This window comes from Rhamphochromis longiceps, linkage group LG10 (assembly GCF_057381845.1).
Source record: "Rhamphochromis longiceps isolate RC_006_pf linkage group LG10, R_longiceps_female_GT1.1, whole genome shotgun sequence".
Classification (NCBI taxonomy): domain Eukaryota; kingdom Metazoa; phylum Chordata; class Actinopteri; order Cichliformes; family Cichlidae; genus Rhamphochromis; species Rhamphochromis longiceps.
The window spans coordinates 14,868,466-14,887,496 of record NC_140566.1 but is presented as its reverse complement, the minus strand read 5'-3'; the positions used below and the strand labels follow the sequence as shown (position 1 = coordinate 14,887,496).

At 41.1% G+C, this 19,031-nt stretch overlaps 1 protein-coding gene across 1 annotated transcript in view; it reads right to left on the bottom strand.

The window, feature by feature from the left end:
- LOC146660505 (sodium/potassium/calcium exchanger 3) overlaps nucleotides 1-18,699 on the bottom strand; it is a 33,014-nt gene extending 14,315 nt beyond the window's left edge. The window contains exons 1-5 of the mRNA XM_085420401.1: nucleotides 18,251-18,699; nucleotides 11,441-11,557; nucleotides 708-784; nucleotides 458-532; nucleotides 274-358 (exon numbers count right to left, since the gene is read on the bottom strand). Of these exons, the coding sequence (XP_085276527.1) occupies nucleotides 274-358; nucleotides 458-532; nucleotides 708-784; nucleotides 11,441-11,557; nucleotides 18,251-18,353 (457 nt within the window). The 5' untranslated portion in view covers nucleotides 18,354-18,699. The remainder of the gene's footprint in view (nucleotides 1-273; nucleotides 359-457; nucleotides 533-707; nucleotides 785-11,440; nucleotides 11,558-18,250) is intronic.
- Between the last annotated feature and the right edge of the window lie 332 nt (nucleotides 18,700-19,031).

Here is a 19,031-nt window from a genome sequence, read left to right as displayed (position 1 = left end):
CATCTCCTGGATATGTCCGGTACCTACTTAGATCAGGACCTTTGAAACAACGAGAGCATTGAAGAGAGCCAATCCTCTCCCAAAAGCTTTGCTTTATTTTGAAAGTTAAGCCATTCTTTACCCATGCTCCACTTCACCAGGTTTTGGCACGGTCTGCTGACAAACATCACTTTTTCTCATTTAATCTGATGACAAGCAGTGAAAACAAATGTTGTCATGCTCTCTCTGAATGGAAAGAGCTGCTACTTGGTTAAGACTAGCTGGGTTACTAACCAATGAGAGAGGTGAAAAGCTCTGGAGCTGAGCTTCCAGCAGCCATAAATGTGGCCCCGGCTACATCTTCACTGAGCTGAAGGTTCTGGAAAATTAAATTAAAAAACAGTTTGAATAGTCCGATAATAATATTTTAAAACAATAAATTTATATCTGAAGGCCAGCTGGGGCTGGTTTTCCTCACCTCAGATATTTTCTCCAGGGAAGGAACAAAGTAGTCATCACAGACAATTGCCAGAGCGTAGAACATGTAGATGGCCTGGAAGAGAGGGACCCATACACACTTTGCCTTTACATAACATAAACCAGCTATATATGTCGTCCTGTTGTGTGCGTTTATTCTGTATTGATGTCAAGTGTCAGCATCATGACTCAGGGTTATAAATGGAGAGGAAAATGTGCAGATTTGAGGCAACATTGCAAGAAATACTCACACAGAGTGCATGGAGACACACGGCCCCATTCTTCCTCTGCTCCTTGGTGAAGATGTCCTCTGGAAACTCATGGATGGCTGCAAGGTACACACGTTTTATTAAATAAATGCCAACTAAAAACTGAAACCTGCAAACAAAACAAAAAACAGAAAGAAAAAAACCCAGAAGACTATTTTTATTAATCATCATTTGTAAACACGTTTTAAATGAATATATAATTTTATCATCATCATCACCAATTTCAGGTAAGATCTCTGACAGACAAGCTACAAACTGCAGCATCACAGAGACCCAGTGTTCGTTTTGCAGTGACAAATGAGACAGGAAGTGAGGTGGAAGTGAAACTGGCAGCTGCTTCCTGTCCTCCCTTGAGTTTAAAGAAAAAAAAAGGGGAAAAAAAGAACTGTTAATGACAGCTTAGCTCCCCTCTGTTCCCTCGACACTGCGAAAGAAAGCCTTGAGTGTGTGGTACAGCTCCAATTTACAACTCTGAGCCGAGCTGGATGAATGTAAACTACTGGGGAGCATGAAGCTATTAATAGCCCTTCTGCTCTGTGAGACAACAGCGGGTCGACAAGCACACAATAAGCACAGCGTAGCCGCCACGATACACGCTGCACCTCGGCTGCATGGAAACCGAACAACAGATTGCATGGATTAAAAGAGGGTCCCCTGTGATCAGGGATATGAGATTTGATCTTTGACTCTGCGGCGGCAGAGATCGAGAGGAGGAGGAGGCCATATGGTCCCGAAGAAGGGGACAGAAATTTGTTCAGTTTGAAAAGATAAATGTTTGTGCAGTGACGTTTCCGCATTTTTGCTGTTGTGCCACGAACTGCTTCTTGTGCATGGTTTTTAAGAGGCGAGATGAGTTTGTGGACGGGCTGAGGTAAAAAAGCTCCTTTGTGGTCCAGCTGTTACTGCGGGGCACAGCTCGTCCAATAAACTGTCAAGGTTTAGCACGTAAACTTTCTGTCACCCAATCTGACGAATGAAAGAGGCTGGATTTGAAGCAGTTCCTCATGCACCTTCTCAAGCGGCCTGTCAGCTGTCGGACATGTGTGCTAACACACAAACTCTCAGATTAGGATGGAAACGAAGGGGCTTCAACATGTAGCTCAGATGGACCCTTTGAGGGGTTGCTCTGGTGAAGGTAGTTACTATGGCGACCTGCTCCCCGGGGGCAGCTTTTTTCTGATGGGTGGCAGTAGGAAGCCATAGGCAAGGCAACTGAGAGAGCAGTGAGAAAAGGGGAGGTGAATATGTGTTTCCCATGGTTAGGGTTTATGAAAAAAGGAAAGAAAAAAAAGTGACAGCAGCTCTGGACTGTAATGTCTAAAAATATTTATTTTTCCTAACAAACCCTCAGGAGAGGTCTGAGAGAGCGGGGGGAGGAGGGGGCACGGCACACAGATACAAAGAGACACAAACAGTCTACTGGCTTCCTCAAGGTTGCTGAATGTGCTTTTGCCAAGAGTCTTACGCTGTGGTCTCACAGTGCAAGGCCACAAACGGAAACACCAGAGGGTCGAAGATGATCGCACATCTGCAACTTTCCCAATCAGGGGATTTGAGCCAGCTGCGCCGTCAGAGCAGTAAAGTCACAAGTTTACTAATCACTCGGGAACATGTGGACAGCAGTGCTGGTGTGCGGTTACTCTGAGAATATATATACCGGTAGTCTATATATCATTTCTCTGGGCTCAGTGTTTTTTATTGCCAGCATCACAAGAAGCTCCCACAGCTCATTCACCTCTGATCCAGTTCTGTCGGTCACAGTGTTCACAGCAGCTCACTTATCTTTGTTGCACTCCTCCACAAGCAGCACTGCTAAAGAACAGACTCTCTTCAGATCTGTTCAGTTCGCTGTATGGTTGCTGGTAAAGTGACAGACTGTCAGAAACACGAGTATGCATTGTACTGCTGACAGGAAGGACTTCTTCACAGCCTGAACTAGCACAACCAAACAGCTTTTGTAATACTTTACAGCTAAGTAGGGTATAAAATTAACTTATTCCTTTTTGCTAAACAGAAATGTAGTGGGTTGGTAGTTTGTTACATTTTGTTGGCATATTAGATTCAAAGGGTTTATTAAACACCGTAAATAAGTTAAACCTGAAAATGCTGTCAATAGCCATGTCTTTAGGGATAAAATTGCTCTATAAATCAAACTGACTGATATATAGACAAACTCTTTTAGCTAAACCTTTCAGAAGACAAACATGAATGAAACTGTAAAGTCTGGTACATAAACATAGTGTAAAAAGTAAGGAGATTTGTGTTTGGCTGATTATTTCTTTGTTGTAAAAATGCATCTTGGTAATAAATCTTTTACGGTTGGGAAGTTTATTTCCTGTTAAACAGAGCCACATTTGTGGGTTAAGCAGCAGAGTTGAGCATGTGGGTTTTGCCCATAAAAAAACCCAAATCTTCAGCTTATTCTGCTATTGACACTTCTTTTGAGCTTCTGGTACCACAGGTGCTGACAATCAGGCTCCAATCAAGGCTGATTGTCAGCACCTGTGAGCATGGACCCTGTGGTTAGTTGGTGTCTACTCCAAGCATATCATGTCTGACTGTTTTTAAAAAGGGCCCGTGCCACAGGGGAACTTCAAGCTGGTGAAGATTCTTCAATAAACATGACACCAATTAAGAGTCAATATCAGAATAAGCAGTTTGGCATTGACAGAGAAGATTTGCCAAGTTTTTAATGGGCGTAACCCTCACGCTCAACTCTGCTGCTCAACCCTGCTGCTCAACCCTTAAACGCATTTTTCTTTTTCTAAAAGGGGCTCAATTTAAAGGAAAATGAACAGGTGTTCCAATGGTATAATATTTATTGCCAAGGAGCATTGCTACAACAAAGAAATAACCCTGCAACAAGTTTCCTTACTATTTGTGCTACACCAAGATGTTTCTGAAGTAAACAAATATATAAATTTTTACCGGAAAAAAGTCATTACCATATTACTAACATTAATAAATGACTGTTTGATTAAGGATGTTTCAATAAAGTGAGGTATCTCCTTGAGTATGCATCTATTTCTATAAAATCCAAGTGATAAATTGTAAACTAAAAAAATTACATGTGTATTTTGGACATTCTTTCTCCTCTAGTCCAAAGGACAACGCATCAGAGAAACAAATCATTCCAAAATATTAACAGGGGCCAATACATTATAGAAATAATAAATATATGTTGTACTGGATACAATTTAATGACAAAAATATGTTTAATCACCAAACGTGTTTCAAGATCTGTGCCAATTGGAAATATCAGATGACGAGTATCATTTAGATTATGTGCAAATTAGAAACTGCTCATATCAACAAAACATTTCTCTACTTTCAGATGCACAAATGCAAATGATATGCTATGGGTGGACAATTCAAATTTCAGTATAAATACAAATACATAAATTGTTCACATTAACAAACAAAAAAACACAACTGAGGATTTAGATGAGCTATGTATGCTGACTAACAATAACTTGATGATATGCTGGTCATTCAAGACCTGGAACCTTTTTTTGCAAAGGATTTTTCCCCCTGTTATATACACCACATATGAGCAGCAACTTCAGACTTTGGGTTTGGGCATTTATCTGGATCTTAGTTTAACTAAAAACCAAAACACCCAAATTGTGCTCCCTGATGGCAGCAGCCTTGTCTCATAGGACAATGTACCCTATCACACTACAAACTGCTGACAGAGCAGGGCGGCACCAGCAGAGTCAGATCATTTTTTAGGGTGTCTAACCTCCTGGCCACACATGGCCGGCCACTCTACAAAACACAGAACCTAAAAGAACTGGTAGATCTGGTCCACCATCCACCCCACCCCCAGAGGTTCCCGTAGCCAATCTGTCTGAACACTATAAAACTGATGGTTTTAATCTTGTGGCTGACAGGTGTACGCTCTGATTGTGTGCCATGAATCTACTCATCACTCTTTGTGTGCTCTAGACTATCCAGTGAGATTTATGCTGACCTTAAAGCAACAGTTGCTGTTGTATTTTTTGCTTTGTTGAAGTTTGTCAGTGTGAGACTGGCATAGAAGGAAAACGCAATCATTTATAGCTGAAAATAAGTCGCTAAAGAAAAAGGTCAGCACATAAATTTTAAAGATTAACTCTAAAGCACAATAAAAACCAGGAGGTATGGTTTAGCATGTTTGTAAAGAAACAAGTGCAAGTTGACCCTAATGTGTCTGCTTCCATTCTCAACGCACTGAAAATCTACAGCATAAAACTTTATTAGCTTTTAGTTGAGTCCTCCACAAGACTTATAGCCATTATAAAATAATGTTTCCATTTCAAACTGAATGGACGAATCAACCAGTTGCTACTTTACAGCATAACGATATCAGATGACAACCTTAGTCTATTTTTAAATCTGCAGTGTGAGAGGACAGATTGTTTCTTGAATGTGTATTTTATCTCGCTCCAGATCAAAAACAGGCCATGCTGCAGATTAGATCTTGAAGCATAAGGTCAGTGCCGAGCAAATTCTGCAGGTTTTAGAAATCAAACCTCCATGGAGCTTCAGCAGATTCGATGGATGGACAGTGGGCGGTATAGGATAATGTTATCGATCTGTAAGTCTGCAGGGCGTCCTGGAGTCAAGCTACGGTATTGACAAGCATATTGAGTAAAGTCATATCATGCACCAACCAGACTGGCGCTGGCGTATAGTCTCTTGCCCTCTCTTTCACTCTCTCTCTCTCTCTCTCTCTCACACACACACAAACAAAGAGAGCGCGAGAAAGAGAACTCTGCAAAACAGCTGCATTTTTCATGAGAAATCAGAAAAATAAATATTTTATCCAGGTGTGTAGTGTAAATTCAATTATGCATTTGTTCTTTGATTCCCTTTCCTTTGAGGCAGATTGAATGCAAAACTGATGAAACAGCAGCAGGCTTCAAGCTCCAACAACCACCTTTCGCATCAATAAACACTGAACATCATTTTACGCTGTTCTGATAACAGAGAACAAAAGAAAACTGTGGGGTGTACGTTCGCTCAATAAAACTACAACACAATGCATCATTAGCAAGACAATAAACTCAAAGGAGAAACACAAAACTCATTAATCAGTCATTTTAAAAGAACACCGGTCAACCCCCACAGTAAAATGTGGTCTTAGTACATTTTATCCATTGCATAGAGATGGTGGCTTTTGCTTCTCTACAGTAAAAGTAAATGGTATTCACATTGTTGTGCTCAAACCATCAAAAAGTGTTTGAGAAACTGCAGCAGTGACTTTCCAGAAATCATGACCTAGTTACTAAACTCGAAAGAAGACCTAAAATGTAAAACCATTACGTGAGCAGTTTCATATATGAGCCATTTTCTTTCCGCACTACTATACCAGCCAACCACATCACTGTGAAGAACTCAGCATCTATCTATGGGAGGCATGTGTTTGTGACAGGATGCAAAGAGGGCTCTAGTGCACTCTAGAGCCCTCTTTGGCTGCATATGCGACCTAATTTCTCAATGATGTGACTAAAAAAGTCCTAGATTGCACCTTGTCTTCGCAACTCGGAAAGTCTCCGTGTGGTCAACAACAAACACACATTATACCCATATCGTGGTCTAAACAAATCAGAAATAAAAGGCGTGGGACCTCTCTGATTGGCCGCGGTCAATATATTCCTGTAGTTCTACATTAGTGTTCGTTTGAAAGTGCAGGTGGATAGAGAGAGGTGAGTAGCTTGAATAAAGCGATATCGAATCATAAAATCCTGAATCCACTTTTAATTATATATGTATTTTGCCAGAAACGCCAGAATCTCAGGTTAAAGCTCACAAAACTATTTCAACAACCACCAAACAGCTAAAACATCAAATGAGAGCGGGTAAACGGATTCTGCACAAAGACATAAAATCAAAGCGCGGACCCGACGCATCAGAATCAGTGAGATGGCGGCTTTCTCACCCAACGGCACGTACACGGACACACCATCGGTGCTGAAGGCCGAGAACTCACAGTTTCTGATGCCTTGGGTCCTCGTTTTGTGTTTATGTAGCCTAGGCCCGACAGAAGTGGATGTAGCTGTGGGTAATGAGAAAAGATGACTTTTTCGTTAAGTTAAGCCCTGATCCGTCTGAAATTCATAGCCAGTGCTCTGACACGGAGCCATCAACCTCTGAACGCTGAAAAAGCACAGTGTGTCCAGAAAACACATTAAATGCCATGATAAATGCAAGAGTCCCCTCTCCCCGCTGCCTTTCAGCGCTGGTGAGAAGAGGTCGTCAGAGGAGGCTGATGTGAGTTTAACATTGTCTACAATATTGCCAAAGAGTGCCAACACACTTTAAGCACAAGCACTTTTTGAGTAACTTATCTTTCTTTTAGAACTGTGCTCCAAATAAAGAACTTTGTGTTGACAAGATTGTTAGTTAATCATTTATAAATCAATCTTGTCTGTATGGACAGCGAATAGTGAACATGTAAAACAGTGGGGTTAAGCAATGCAGTTAATAAAGTTGGGCGCACCAATGCAACTGTGGCAGAAGGTTAGTCTAGAGCCCTGTGAGTTCCTCTGAGCTGAGCAGCACTGTTAGCTCACTGCACACTTCCTATGGTTGGTGATTGTAGCTCAGCACAAAGACACAAAGCTGCTAACAAGGACTGAGTGTTTGTTTTTTTTAGGTACTAGGTAGGTACTGCTTTTATGAAAGGAAATATGATAACTTTTCTTGACATTAATGAAGCAAGTAAACAAGCAAATAAGTAAGTATGTCACTATATGTAATATTCAAGTACGAAAATAACCCTTTTAAAGCCAAGTACACCATATTTGATACATGGGTTTTTGTTTCTGAGACTTCATGACACTTCTATCATCAATGTAATTTTTTTTCTCCCCCAAAAACCGACATGGTTCCTTGTTCCTTGTTCCTACAACGTGCAGTGTACGTGTACACTGCACGTTTTACAATGCGTCAGAAAATGCTTGATGTAGCAAATATACTACAAATGAAAACTCATTCATATATATTTTTTAAACTAGAATTAAAAAAATTAGAATTATTATTTCGTGTTTCAGGCTTCAAAGGGTTAAGTATGTATTTCAGCAAGTATGCAAGCATCCATGTATATATGTAAGTAGGCATCTAACTATGTATGTATCTGTGTAAGTAAGCATGTAAGTAAGCTATTAATCCATTATATATGCCAGTAAGTATGTAAGTAATTAAGCATGTATATAAGTAAGCAGTTATGGTGTACAATCGAATATACTTACACAGTATTCATGTGAGAATGTAAATATGCCTGTAAGTATCTACCAAGTTTCAAATAATGTAAGGAGACAACTTTCTTGCAGTCAACATCTCCAAAACTGAGCAACTTCAAGAGCACTCCAGATGGATAAATGGCTCTGCAGACTTGAAGGGATACATGCAAATTTGATTTGAAACATAAACAGCTCCTTTTAAAGGAGAATGTGATAAACATACTTTCAGCCCTAAAACGCTGAGTATTTAATGGACAGAATATGAACTGGAACAAGGACCCATATCTGCTGTTTTGCAAAGCTTCTTCTCCAGTTTCATTAGCGACTGTATAATGTAAGCGCCCTGATAACAGTCCAGGACCATTCGAAGACAATTTGAGTTGGATTATCAGCCAGTTTTTCTTTCTCAACACTTCCTCCCTCTTGAAAAAAAAACTCTCCAAAAATGGCTGTGGAAAAATACTATTCTAAGCCGACTGTTGCTTGCCAAAACAAACATAACAAACCTCGACAACAACGCACCCTGAGCCATTTACTTCATTTACATCGTTTGGATTCTTTGAACCCTAAACCCCCACCCGAGGCCAGCTGTCTATTTTTAGCTCTTTGCACTTTTAATGCTTGAAAGACTGAATTGTCTGGGTTTCAAAATTTAGCATTCAGTTGCCTAGCAACCACAGTCTCCTCGAGGCTTGTCAGCTGAAGCCGGATCACACCGTCTCCATCTTGCTAAGAAGCAGAGGGATGAAAAGAGAGCCGGAGGGCTGAACGTTACTGTGCAATCCCCGAGATAATATCCCCCGAAGTCCAGGGCAGGGTTTTTAATCACACTCCAGATTATGCAATCGCTGTCAAGCGGCCGGCTGAGAAGGAGGACTGCAACCTGAGGCTCGGGCCGTGCTCACTGCTGTGCCTTATACTACCTGTCCAGCCTTTTTACATCTTCATGTCTCCAGTCTATTAGCACAGCTTCCCCATGTGCACTTGTGCCTTTGTAAGAGATAATGAGGGAAATCTGTTTGCAGCCAGGAACTCAATAAAGGTCATGTGTCATCAGATTAAAAAAAACATAAAACTGGTTACAAATGGAGCACTGGGGTGGAGATACAACGAATCTCATTATTTTATCTCAGGAGTGCGAAGTATGAGCACCTCTGCTGTGGTGTGTGGCAGACTGAGGGACAGTGAGCTAGCTGTATCTCACCTGTATATCTGTTTTCATCATCACGCAACAGAAAAAAAAATCAATTAAAATCATTTTTTTCCTTATATGTAAAATGATGGGTGCGTGTCTCCTGGCGGCGTTGATTAATTCTGACAGCCTGGGATGAAGGCATGGTTAACTATCAATCTGGAGGCTATAAATACCGACGGGTTATTTAAGATGAGATTTTGCACTTATTGTGGATTTGCAGAGACATTCTAAAATAAATAGATGATGATTGGTGGTATATTGTTTTTATCTTAAATTACTGCTTCAAAATAATTTCCCGAATTGCTGCTTAGAGGTGTTTCAACATGGCTTCAGAGGAGCAGTCTTGCCCCTGGTCGGCACAGGTTTTGTGCAGATGTCATTACCCGAGGAGCGCTTGAACTCCTCGGGCAAGGAGAGAAGAAATTTCACAAACTCACTTGTTGTAACTGTGGCATCCTATTACAGCAACACGCTCAAATTCAGTGAGCTCTTTAACAACAACTCGTTCTTCTGCAAACGTTTGTGAAGGCAGACTGCATGACCAGGTGCTTGACCCTATACACCTGTGGCAATGACGCCTGAATTCAAAGATGAAGAGGTGTGGCCCAATACTCATGTCCCTGTACTGTGTTTCTGTATTTTTAAGCTGCACATCCAGATTAGGCAGAACAGGTTTTGGGTGGCATTTAGTGAGGAGTGTGGTCTTGGCAGGCCATTTGCATGGAATATTATTAGCATAACTTGCCCAAAGACCAAGCTTGAAATTTTGTCCTCAGCTTCCAACAATAACTGTTCAGTTTGCATACAATACAGAATTGTGACTGACAGCCTAATATTAGAACAGCCATAGAGGGAATGCAAATGATACAGAGATACTCAATTGTATTCTATCAGAAGGGCAACAGATTTTTCATTGAGCAGCCGTGTTATTTTATCTACTCTGTGCTATTCTCCCCGCACAACAATGAAGAGATTTCCTCTCCGATCTGAATTTTTAATAATAAAAGTGTCAGCTGTGATGAATGCAGCTCATGTCAGCCAGCCAGCTAATCAGCCTGAGAACCAGAGAAGCAGAAGTCCCATTACGGCTGCTCAGCGGCTGCATGTCTCAGTAATAATTTCATGAAGGGCAGTTAGAATCCATCCGAAGCGTTCAGGGCCGACCAAAGCTAAGGAAGCAAAGAAAGTAACTGGGCATTTGTTAGAGACAGACTACCTCAGAAAATCTAATCGGATCTTCACTCTGCCGGTCTTCTTATGGGCTTCATCCATCTCCTCTTTTCAGTGCACGAGCTTGACACGCAAACTACACACTCATGACAGCAAACACAATGCCTACTCTGTGTGACCTTTCAGTTCACCTGCAGGGGAGAAGCACATCTCTAGTAGACTTCTTTTTTTTACCTGCGTACACACACACACACACACACACACACACACACACACACACACACACACACACACACACACACACACACACACACACACACACACACATACATAAGAACTCCCATCAGGCAATAACTGCTGAACCACACTATAAATCAGATCAGAGACTGTGCCTGTAAATAACCAAACAAAATCCGTAACCCCAAATAAATTTGGCTTTTGCAGTAACACACAGCCACCACTGTGGGTTGCTTCCTTGAAGTCCTCTTCTGACCTCCTGTGACTTCAACACAGGGTTCAAACTTGCACCTGAAAGATCAGGGAGTGTCCACACCAAAAGAGGGGGTCACACTTTCAACACAGAGCACAACTGTAACATCCCAAGAAGTCTGGGAGAACATTTGTCTCAGATGACTTGAACTGTGGTGCGTAGAATCATGTGCTGGCACACAGCTCATTGAAAAGCCATGTTTTTGTTTGAACAAATTACAATAAATGCCAACAACCTGTACTTCCTACAAGTTTTGGCTCCCTGCTACTTCATCTTAGGAGATCCAGTTGCCAATACAAATATGCACCTGCAGGTGGAAAAGTGGGAATTCCAGGGAGCAGGAGAATCAGAGGTGGTGGTGGTCACTGTTCAGGTGGGGCGGGCGCCCTCATACACAATCAGACAGCATAGCTTGCTCTCTATATTCCTAACTAATGACTGCCTCAGTGTATAAAACTGTTTTATTTCAGTTTTAAGAAAATGTAAAAATTCACTGTTACAGAGCATATAGGTTTTTTTTTAAGGCATTATCTACGTGGAATAAGTGGAAGGAAGTACAGACAGTGTTGTGGAGCTTGCTGGTGTGTCCTGGAGAAACAAGCGGCATCTATTTAGGAAAAGAATGGTGACTCACCTGCTCGGGGCTGATCCAGATCCAGGCTCTGGTTGTCTGAGTTCTCCTGCATTAACCTTCGTGTCCATTGTAGCGTCTCACCATTCACGCCTGGCTGAAACCCCAAAGACTCTGTCTCTGTTGCAAAACAACACGAGCCATTTTAGTGCAAAAGCAGCCAAATGAACAGGCCTCACAGGACTCCAGATTCAGAAGGTGCTTTGATTTAGAGTCAATACCAAAAACTGTTCTCACTAATGTTTTGCACTGCATGTTGATGGATTGTTTCTTTAATTAGCCGACGACAGGACAAACTGCTTATTGATCTTTTCAAGCAAAAATGTCAAACACTTGCTGGTTTACATCTCTCACCTGTAACAATTACTGGATTTTTAAAAACCAAAATTAAAACTAAATAATCAGAGGTCATAACGAAAATAATTAGCTGAATTAAAATACCTGTCGCAATTTCTCAGAGCTGTGTGTGTGCTGCCTAAAAACTGTTCATTTTTACCAACACCATCATTTTTTTTCTGTATTGACGAATTCGAACGCTGGACAAGCAATCTTACTGTAATTTCCAATGTGAGGGTTTTTTGGGGGGGTCTAGCAAAAAACAAATAAATAAATAATCACACTGTAGCGTTGTGTTTCTGTCTGTGGGAGATAACAGCATGTTCACTATTTCTCAGCCATCAGTGCTGAAATCTTTACAGTGTCTATTTCTGTTGTGTATTTTATTCCTCAACAGTTGAAATGTGTGGGTTTCCTTTTATAGCTTTGGCAGAGCGACAGCTGAATAAGTCCCATCAGATAAATCTGCCTCTACAATCTATATATATGGAAAAAAAAAATATATAAATATATATATATACAGATCTCCTTCTCCACCACCACCCACTGAGAGCTTTCCACTACAGGCTGAGAAGATAGCGAGGGAGTTATTACGCTCTCTACTACACGCCGTCCTTTTATTATGAGGCCTCTCGGCGTCTGCCTCTGATGCATTTCGTGATTGCCGGGTGCTGTCGTGTCCCTTTGTACCTTACAGCTCAATGAGCCCATTTCACGAGGGCAGCGGTCGAGGCTGAGAAGAGACGTGAAGGCTTTCATGTTGAGGTATCAAGAGGAGCTCGCCTCGTGTGAAATTCAAATAGGTTTCTGCCACAGATGGCTCTGTACCGCGTTTCACATGTCTCACTGGGACACATCTATAAATGCCTAAACCAACATTTTAGCTCATTAAAAAAAGGAGACATAAATACGTGATGTTTATTCCTGTAATCTCAACATGCTATGATCTGCACACATCATGGCTGTTTGACTAACTGTATCATATATCTGGGTTTTGAAGAGTAGATATTTTAAAAGCCGAACTAATTAATTTGTCTGTTGATTAATCGAAACACTGTCACACCTCCTTACCAGAAAGCAAATATCAGTTTTATCTTTAACACTGAATAAGCAATAGCTTCCAGTGTGGGGAAAAATACACTCACTCGCCACTTTATTAGAAACACCTCGCTGGTATTGGGTTGGATTCCCTTTTGTCTTCATAAATAGATTCAACAAGGTGTTGGAAACATTCCTCTGAGATTTTAGCCACACAGCTGCTTATTCATTGCTTGCTCCTCCACATCCCAAAGGTGCTATATTGGATTAATATCTGGTGACTGTGGAGGCCATTTGAGTACACTGAACTCATTGTCATGTTCAGGAAACCACTTTGAGATTATCTGAGCTTAGTGACACAGCGCATTATTTTGCTGGAAGAATACAGGATGATACACAAGGTTGATTAGCCAGGTTAGATAAACCTTGAAGAAAAACCTATGAATTTTACATAGGTTTATATTATAGGAAAAAAGATGTACATGGTCAATAATTCTTTATAAAAGTATGCTTTTAAAATCATCAAATCAATAATAATTAAGCAAGCTTCAAAATCTACCCTGCTAAGTAGTTTACTAGGGCATCAAATCAAACGCACATCATAAAACAATCAGGTCTAACAAAAGTGTCACGAGTTATGGAGTGTAGGAGTGCTGAGGTACCAAATGCAAACAAATGAACTAAAAATAGACCTTTTATTAGGCTGGTGTAATGTCCAGTAACTACAGAAATCTTATATACACTGTACGTGATGGTACACAGGAGGGTACACTGTGGTCATAAAGGGATGGACGTGTGCAGCAACAGTACTCTGTGGTGTTTAAACAATAAGAAGCGGGCCCAGAGTGTGATAGGAAAATATTCCCCACTACATTACACCACAACCAGCAGCACGATCTGTTGATATACAAGGCAGGATAGATCCATGTTTTCATGTTTATCCTACCATCTGAATGTGGCAGCAGAAAATTGAGACTCATCAGACCATGCAACACTTTTCTAATCTTCTGCTGTCCAATTCTGGTGAGCCTGTGTGTGAGTTGTAGCCTTAGTGTTTTTGTTTGTAGCTGACATGAGTGGCATGTGCTGTGGTCTTCTACCGTAGCCTAGCTGCTTCAAGGTTTAATGTGTTGCGTGTTCAGAGATGCTCTTCTGCATACCTTGGTTGTAACAAGCAGTTATTTGAGTTAATCTGGTCATTCTCCTCTGACCTCTGAGATCAACAGGGTATTTTAGCCCAGAGACCTGCAGCTCGCTGGATACTTTCTCTTTTTCAAAGCATTCTAAGTACACTGAGTTGGTGTCATGTGATTGGCCGACAAGCAGTTGAATGGGTGAACCTAACAAAGCAGCCAATGAGCGCATATAACTTTAAATATAAGCATTCATATAACTAAAACCAATTTTTTTTCTAACTTTAAATCAAACAAACACTGATTAAAAAATGATTTAGCCTCTGAATTTATCACTTTAGATTTTCACATTCCAACTACATGGACAGAGTTTTCAATGCACTATATTGTAAAGTTTTCTAAGGTGCTAAACCTCAATATTCCAGTGTTTCATTTTTTTAAACGTTTTTTTAAAGACATCCTTGAAGTTACAAGTTTTGTAACAGAAATTACACATGCACACACTTTCCACGCATTAAGAACGCAGTGTGAAGGTGCTTTTTACCTTAATGATCAATGGTGTCAAATTTGGACAACTTTACTGTTACAGTATTATCTACTGTAACAGTAAAGTTGTTAGTAACATTTACATGTAAACAAAGGAATAAGGAACCAGACTGATCAGTGATGAAAGCTGATGGAACAAGAAATGAGGTGTTTGAATGGAAATACCTTAATCCTGCTGAGAAATGGCCCAGTATAAACACATAACCTTTAAATACATAATTTTGGTCATAACTCACTGTATGGCAGTGCAGACTGTGGGAAGGTCCAAGCAAGTTATGTCCGCATAATTTATGATTTCTTTTGTTTACTTTTGTTTTTAGTCTTAATGTGATGAAGAAATCAAATATTCGGAATCTTTTTGTAACTTGTGCTAAACTGGGATTAATGGTCTAACTACCATACAAACCTTTAAAGCTTCTTTTTTCCTCCCTTTGTCTGACTTGAAACAACAATGTGTTATTTAAGATACAGATGAACAAGGCCCTACGCCATCTTCTTTTCCTCTCTGAAAACCTAGTAGTATCGCCATCTTTGGCGGAAACAAGACATTTGATGCCATCAATCACACAATGACTGACAGGCTGGCTTCTTGAGATCGAACCCCAAACACCTTCACTGCCTCCACAAGGCCAGACAGACAGCAGTCTGCAGTATTAAATGTGCCTGACAGTGAAATCCTCAAAAGGTAGCAATACAGGTAAAACGTCTGTGTGTGTGTGTGTGTGTGTGTGGGGGGGAATCTGCAGTCCAATCTTCTCATGGAAACACTGTTATCTACACAGAAACACTGCCATGTTTCCACATAGATAACGCTGTAGTCCTCTGGGTCTCTTTGACATTCACACTGCACATTTAGTAAGTGTCCTGTGTCGCTAAACAAAGAGCTGATAAACATTAAATTTGACCTGAATTATACCTCAGCCACATTTTGATTAACATCTGAGTGCAGACAATACCAAATCAAACATTTAAAACAAGTGTGGAGACATTTTAGAGTCGGACAGTTAGGAACAAATCATGGATGATGAGTATTTTTTATAACAGAAGAACACGTGCCAAACCTTTCTACGTACCTCAACGACAGGCATCTGGACGTGTGCACAATGTTCCTATCCTAAAATGTCACCGTTATTTTGTGTGAGCAGCAACATTACTATCTGTGTTTACACTGTAGTACTGCTACCTTTACTTACGTAAAAGATCCAAATACTTGAGCTGTTCAATCTTTCGAGATCTACATACGTGGATGTGTCACTGTAATCTTCATGCAGATGTTTAAGGAAAAGCATGAAGATTTCATGTGGAGGGACTCGGGAGCATTTTGTCAGGTTTATGCAGCTTTAAAAAAATTGATTGGTTGATTCTCAGTGCTCTTATCAGCCGTGGGTTCATCTGCGAACGTGCGGTAGATGCCCAGCAACATGGGCAAAATGTGTGTTTCACTTTACAGAAACTTGGTACTATTAAAAGTTCACATATACGCTGAATTTTATCAGGTAGACGCAAACACAGCTCCAAATGATCCCAAAGTTGCCTCATATCTGCTGGTTATATAAATTTGCAGTATTGGTACAGCCATGTGTGTACTTTGCTTTCATATTATGTTTACTTCTGCAAAGTTGACAGAAAAATGTGAAAAAGATTAACGTTCACTAAACCTGCTAAGCTTTTTTACATCTTCCCAGAAACTGAGATGAGCTCCCATGTTGGAAGTGTCTTGCTCATGTGGTAATATTGGTGTCCGAAGGGTGTTTCTTGTGTTTTGCATTGCTTAAAAACAATGAATATTTTACCATTAATCTTTTTCTTTGGCAAAAATCACAGTAAACATGATTTTGCACAGAAATACTTGACAACAGTTTGCTTTGGATTGTAATGCATTCTCCCAATCCTTAATGTAAAGCTTCTCTTTTCCCCACCCCAGTATCAGACTGATAGTAACAGAGCTACACATCCATAAATGGTTAACGGAGCAGTGGTATTCAGGATGCTACAGTATGTGTAATATTTTCCAACTATTGTGAGAGTAACCTGCCTGTCATCATTACAAACAGCAGGACACATGCTTTGCCCAGCGCTTTGTGCTTTTATATGGTTTTAAGTTGAGCAGCCTTGGTCTCAGTTCGGAAACCCTCTTCAGAGCTGATGGGCACACTCATAATTTAAAGGTGAAGTATAAATATTAATGACACGGCTCATTCAGAAGGACACTCTTCCACCAAGGATGTCCTGTGCTACTGGGATGAAGCCCAAAGGTAAAAAAAACCAAAACACTAGTGATGGAACAAAAAGTTCACCTATTCAAATATTTATCTGAACAAAGGGTGGCAGAGGGGTGCAACGCAGTTGGTGATGCTGGTGCTGATGAGTGTGCGTGACAGCGAGGGATCACATCAGCAAAGGCGATGAGGGGATGATGATGAGCTGGAGGAGGACAAGGGTGAGGGGGTGGGGTGATGCCTTTAGGTGCAATGCTGTTAGATGAGAATAACGCATCTAACTTAGCGGCTACTGATACAACTGGAAGTGTCGCATAATCTTAGAGGGGTTGTGTTTTAAGGAGACGGAAGCACATAAAGATGGAGGTGTGTGTGTGTGTGTGTGTGTGTGTGTGTGTGTGTGTGTGTGTGTGTGTGTGTGTGTGTGTGTGTGTGTGTGTGTGTGTGTGTGTATACACAAATTATAAAGCCGGTTACTTATGTGACATTTCCTTCACTACATGTCCTTTTATAGATGTAAGTTTATTTTACCCTGGAGGCTGCAGGCATCAGTCCTAGGGGATATGAGTTATGTCACATGTTGCCAAAAGAAACGAACCGAGACAAATTTGATTAATTTAACTATTAATTAACAACACTCCACTGAAAACCATGTTCGCCGCTTTCGGGAACAGGAGGACACTAACAGGGCAGGCGGTCTATTTGGGGATAAGGCAAATATGCCCCAAAAAATTAAACATGCCCTGTTGTATACAGTAATTCTTCAGAGATGAAGATGTAATATAAATTGAACGCCCAACCCATAAGTGACCTTATCCGCAGTGATTGGATTTAAACATGCCACAGTTTGTCACTGCTTTATGTAATCATCAAACTGTCACCTTCCCTCAGGGTGACTTGACAATCAATCCAGTGCGCACCTGCCTGCTCTCCTACTTATTCATCACCGTTAAGTGTTGGAATAATGTACATGTATTTCTACACACGTGCATCTGCAGCTGTACCACAGGTATACATATCGTTAGCTTCATAGCATAATTGCCTAAGTCATTTGACTAAGTCAATGACTTAGGCACTTATGCTATGAAGCTAACGATATGTAATACATACATCTTTATTTTTTCTCGAAGACAAACACATGAATTATGCAGCGTTTCTACTAGTTTCATGTGGCTTTAGTTGAGAGAAGCACTACCTTAATACACATCTAAGTGCGTGTGTGCGCGTTTTTAAACGATTTCCTTCTGGTTTCTCCTCCTCACTGCCAGGATGCAGAGAATTAATCATCATAAATCTTTATATAAGAACGAGATAATAATAATTTAGCATCTAAGTGGGCACAGCAGCGGCATTTCTCATTCTTGAGAGCAAACACACATGCGTGGAAAGTCAGATTCATTATACTGCGAATGTGAAGAGAAAGAATGTGTTTTACATTTTATTTCAATCTTACGAGATATCCTACAGCTGATATTTGTACGGATTTATAGAGTAGACGCACGCAGGCGCGCTCAGCCTCTGTGTCTATATTAAGGTCTCACCTGGTGCCTGGATGACCTGCGCGAGCCAAATGACGGCGACCAGCCCGACTCCACAGCAGCAGAACCGCTGGAAGGGCCGCCGGTGCCTCGCTGCTGCTTTCATTCCTCAGCCGGCCGCATATCCACCAGAAACATCTGTTGCTCTCTTTTACTTGTTTCACACTTTTACACCGCAAGAAGCTCCGAACAAACCGCCAGCAGTAGCAGGAGCAGAAAACGACTTCTCTGACAAGTTGTGTCAAAAAAAGAAAATCCCCGCAAACGACAAACCCGTTTTTTTTATTTTCCCCCCTCCAGGCTCAGAGGAGACGTTTTGCTGGTAAACTCATCCAAAGGTCGCACATAGTGAGGAGAGGCGCAAAAAAGCTTTCCGCCTTCATGTGTACAGTGTGAAAGGTCGACAGCAGATCCTACAGTGAGCTGCAGCAACAGGAGGCGACATGCTCTGAGCCCTGTGTGCCTTCACTCTGCCTGTCTGCTCACGCTGTGGGCTTCCCCCGTGCGGCCACCAGGCGACGACAAACGCAGCCGATGTCGAGCAGATGACATGTGGTTGATATTTCCACTTTTCCGAGCTGCAAGCTGTGGCTTATTAAAGAAAAACACTGCAAGGTGTGACGGACACCTCTCCAGAAGAACTGTATGATTTAACTTCCCCTGGGGCAATGCTCTGTCTACACCTGATTGGCTGAGCGCACCTGGTTCACCTAATTACAGGGGTGCAAAGCGGGGAATGATGGAAACTGGAGCCGAATGCGTTACAGTATTTTAAATAATCGCT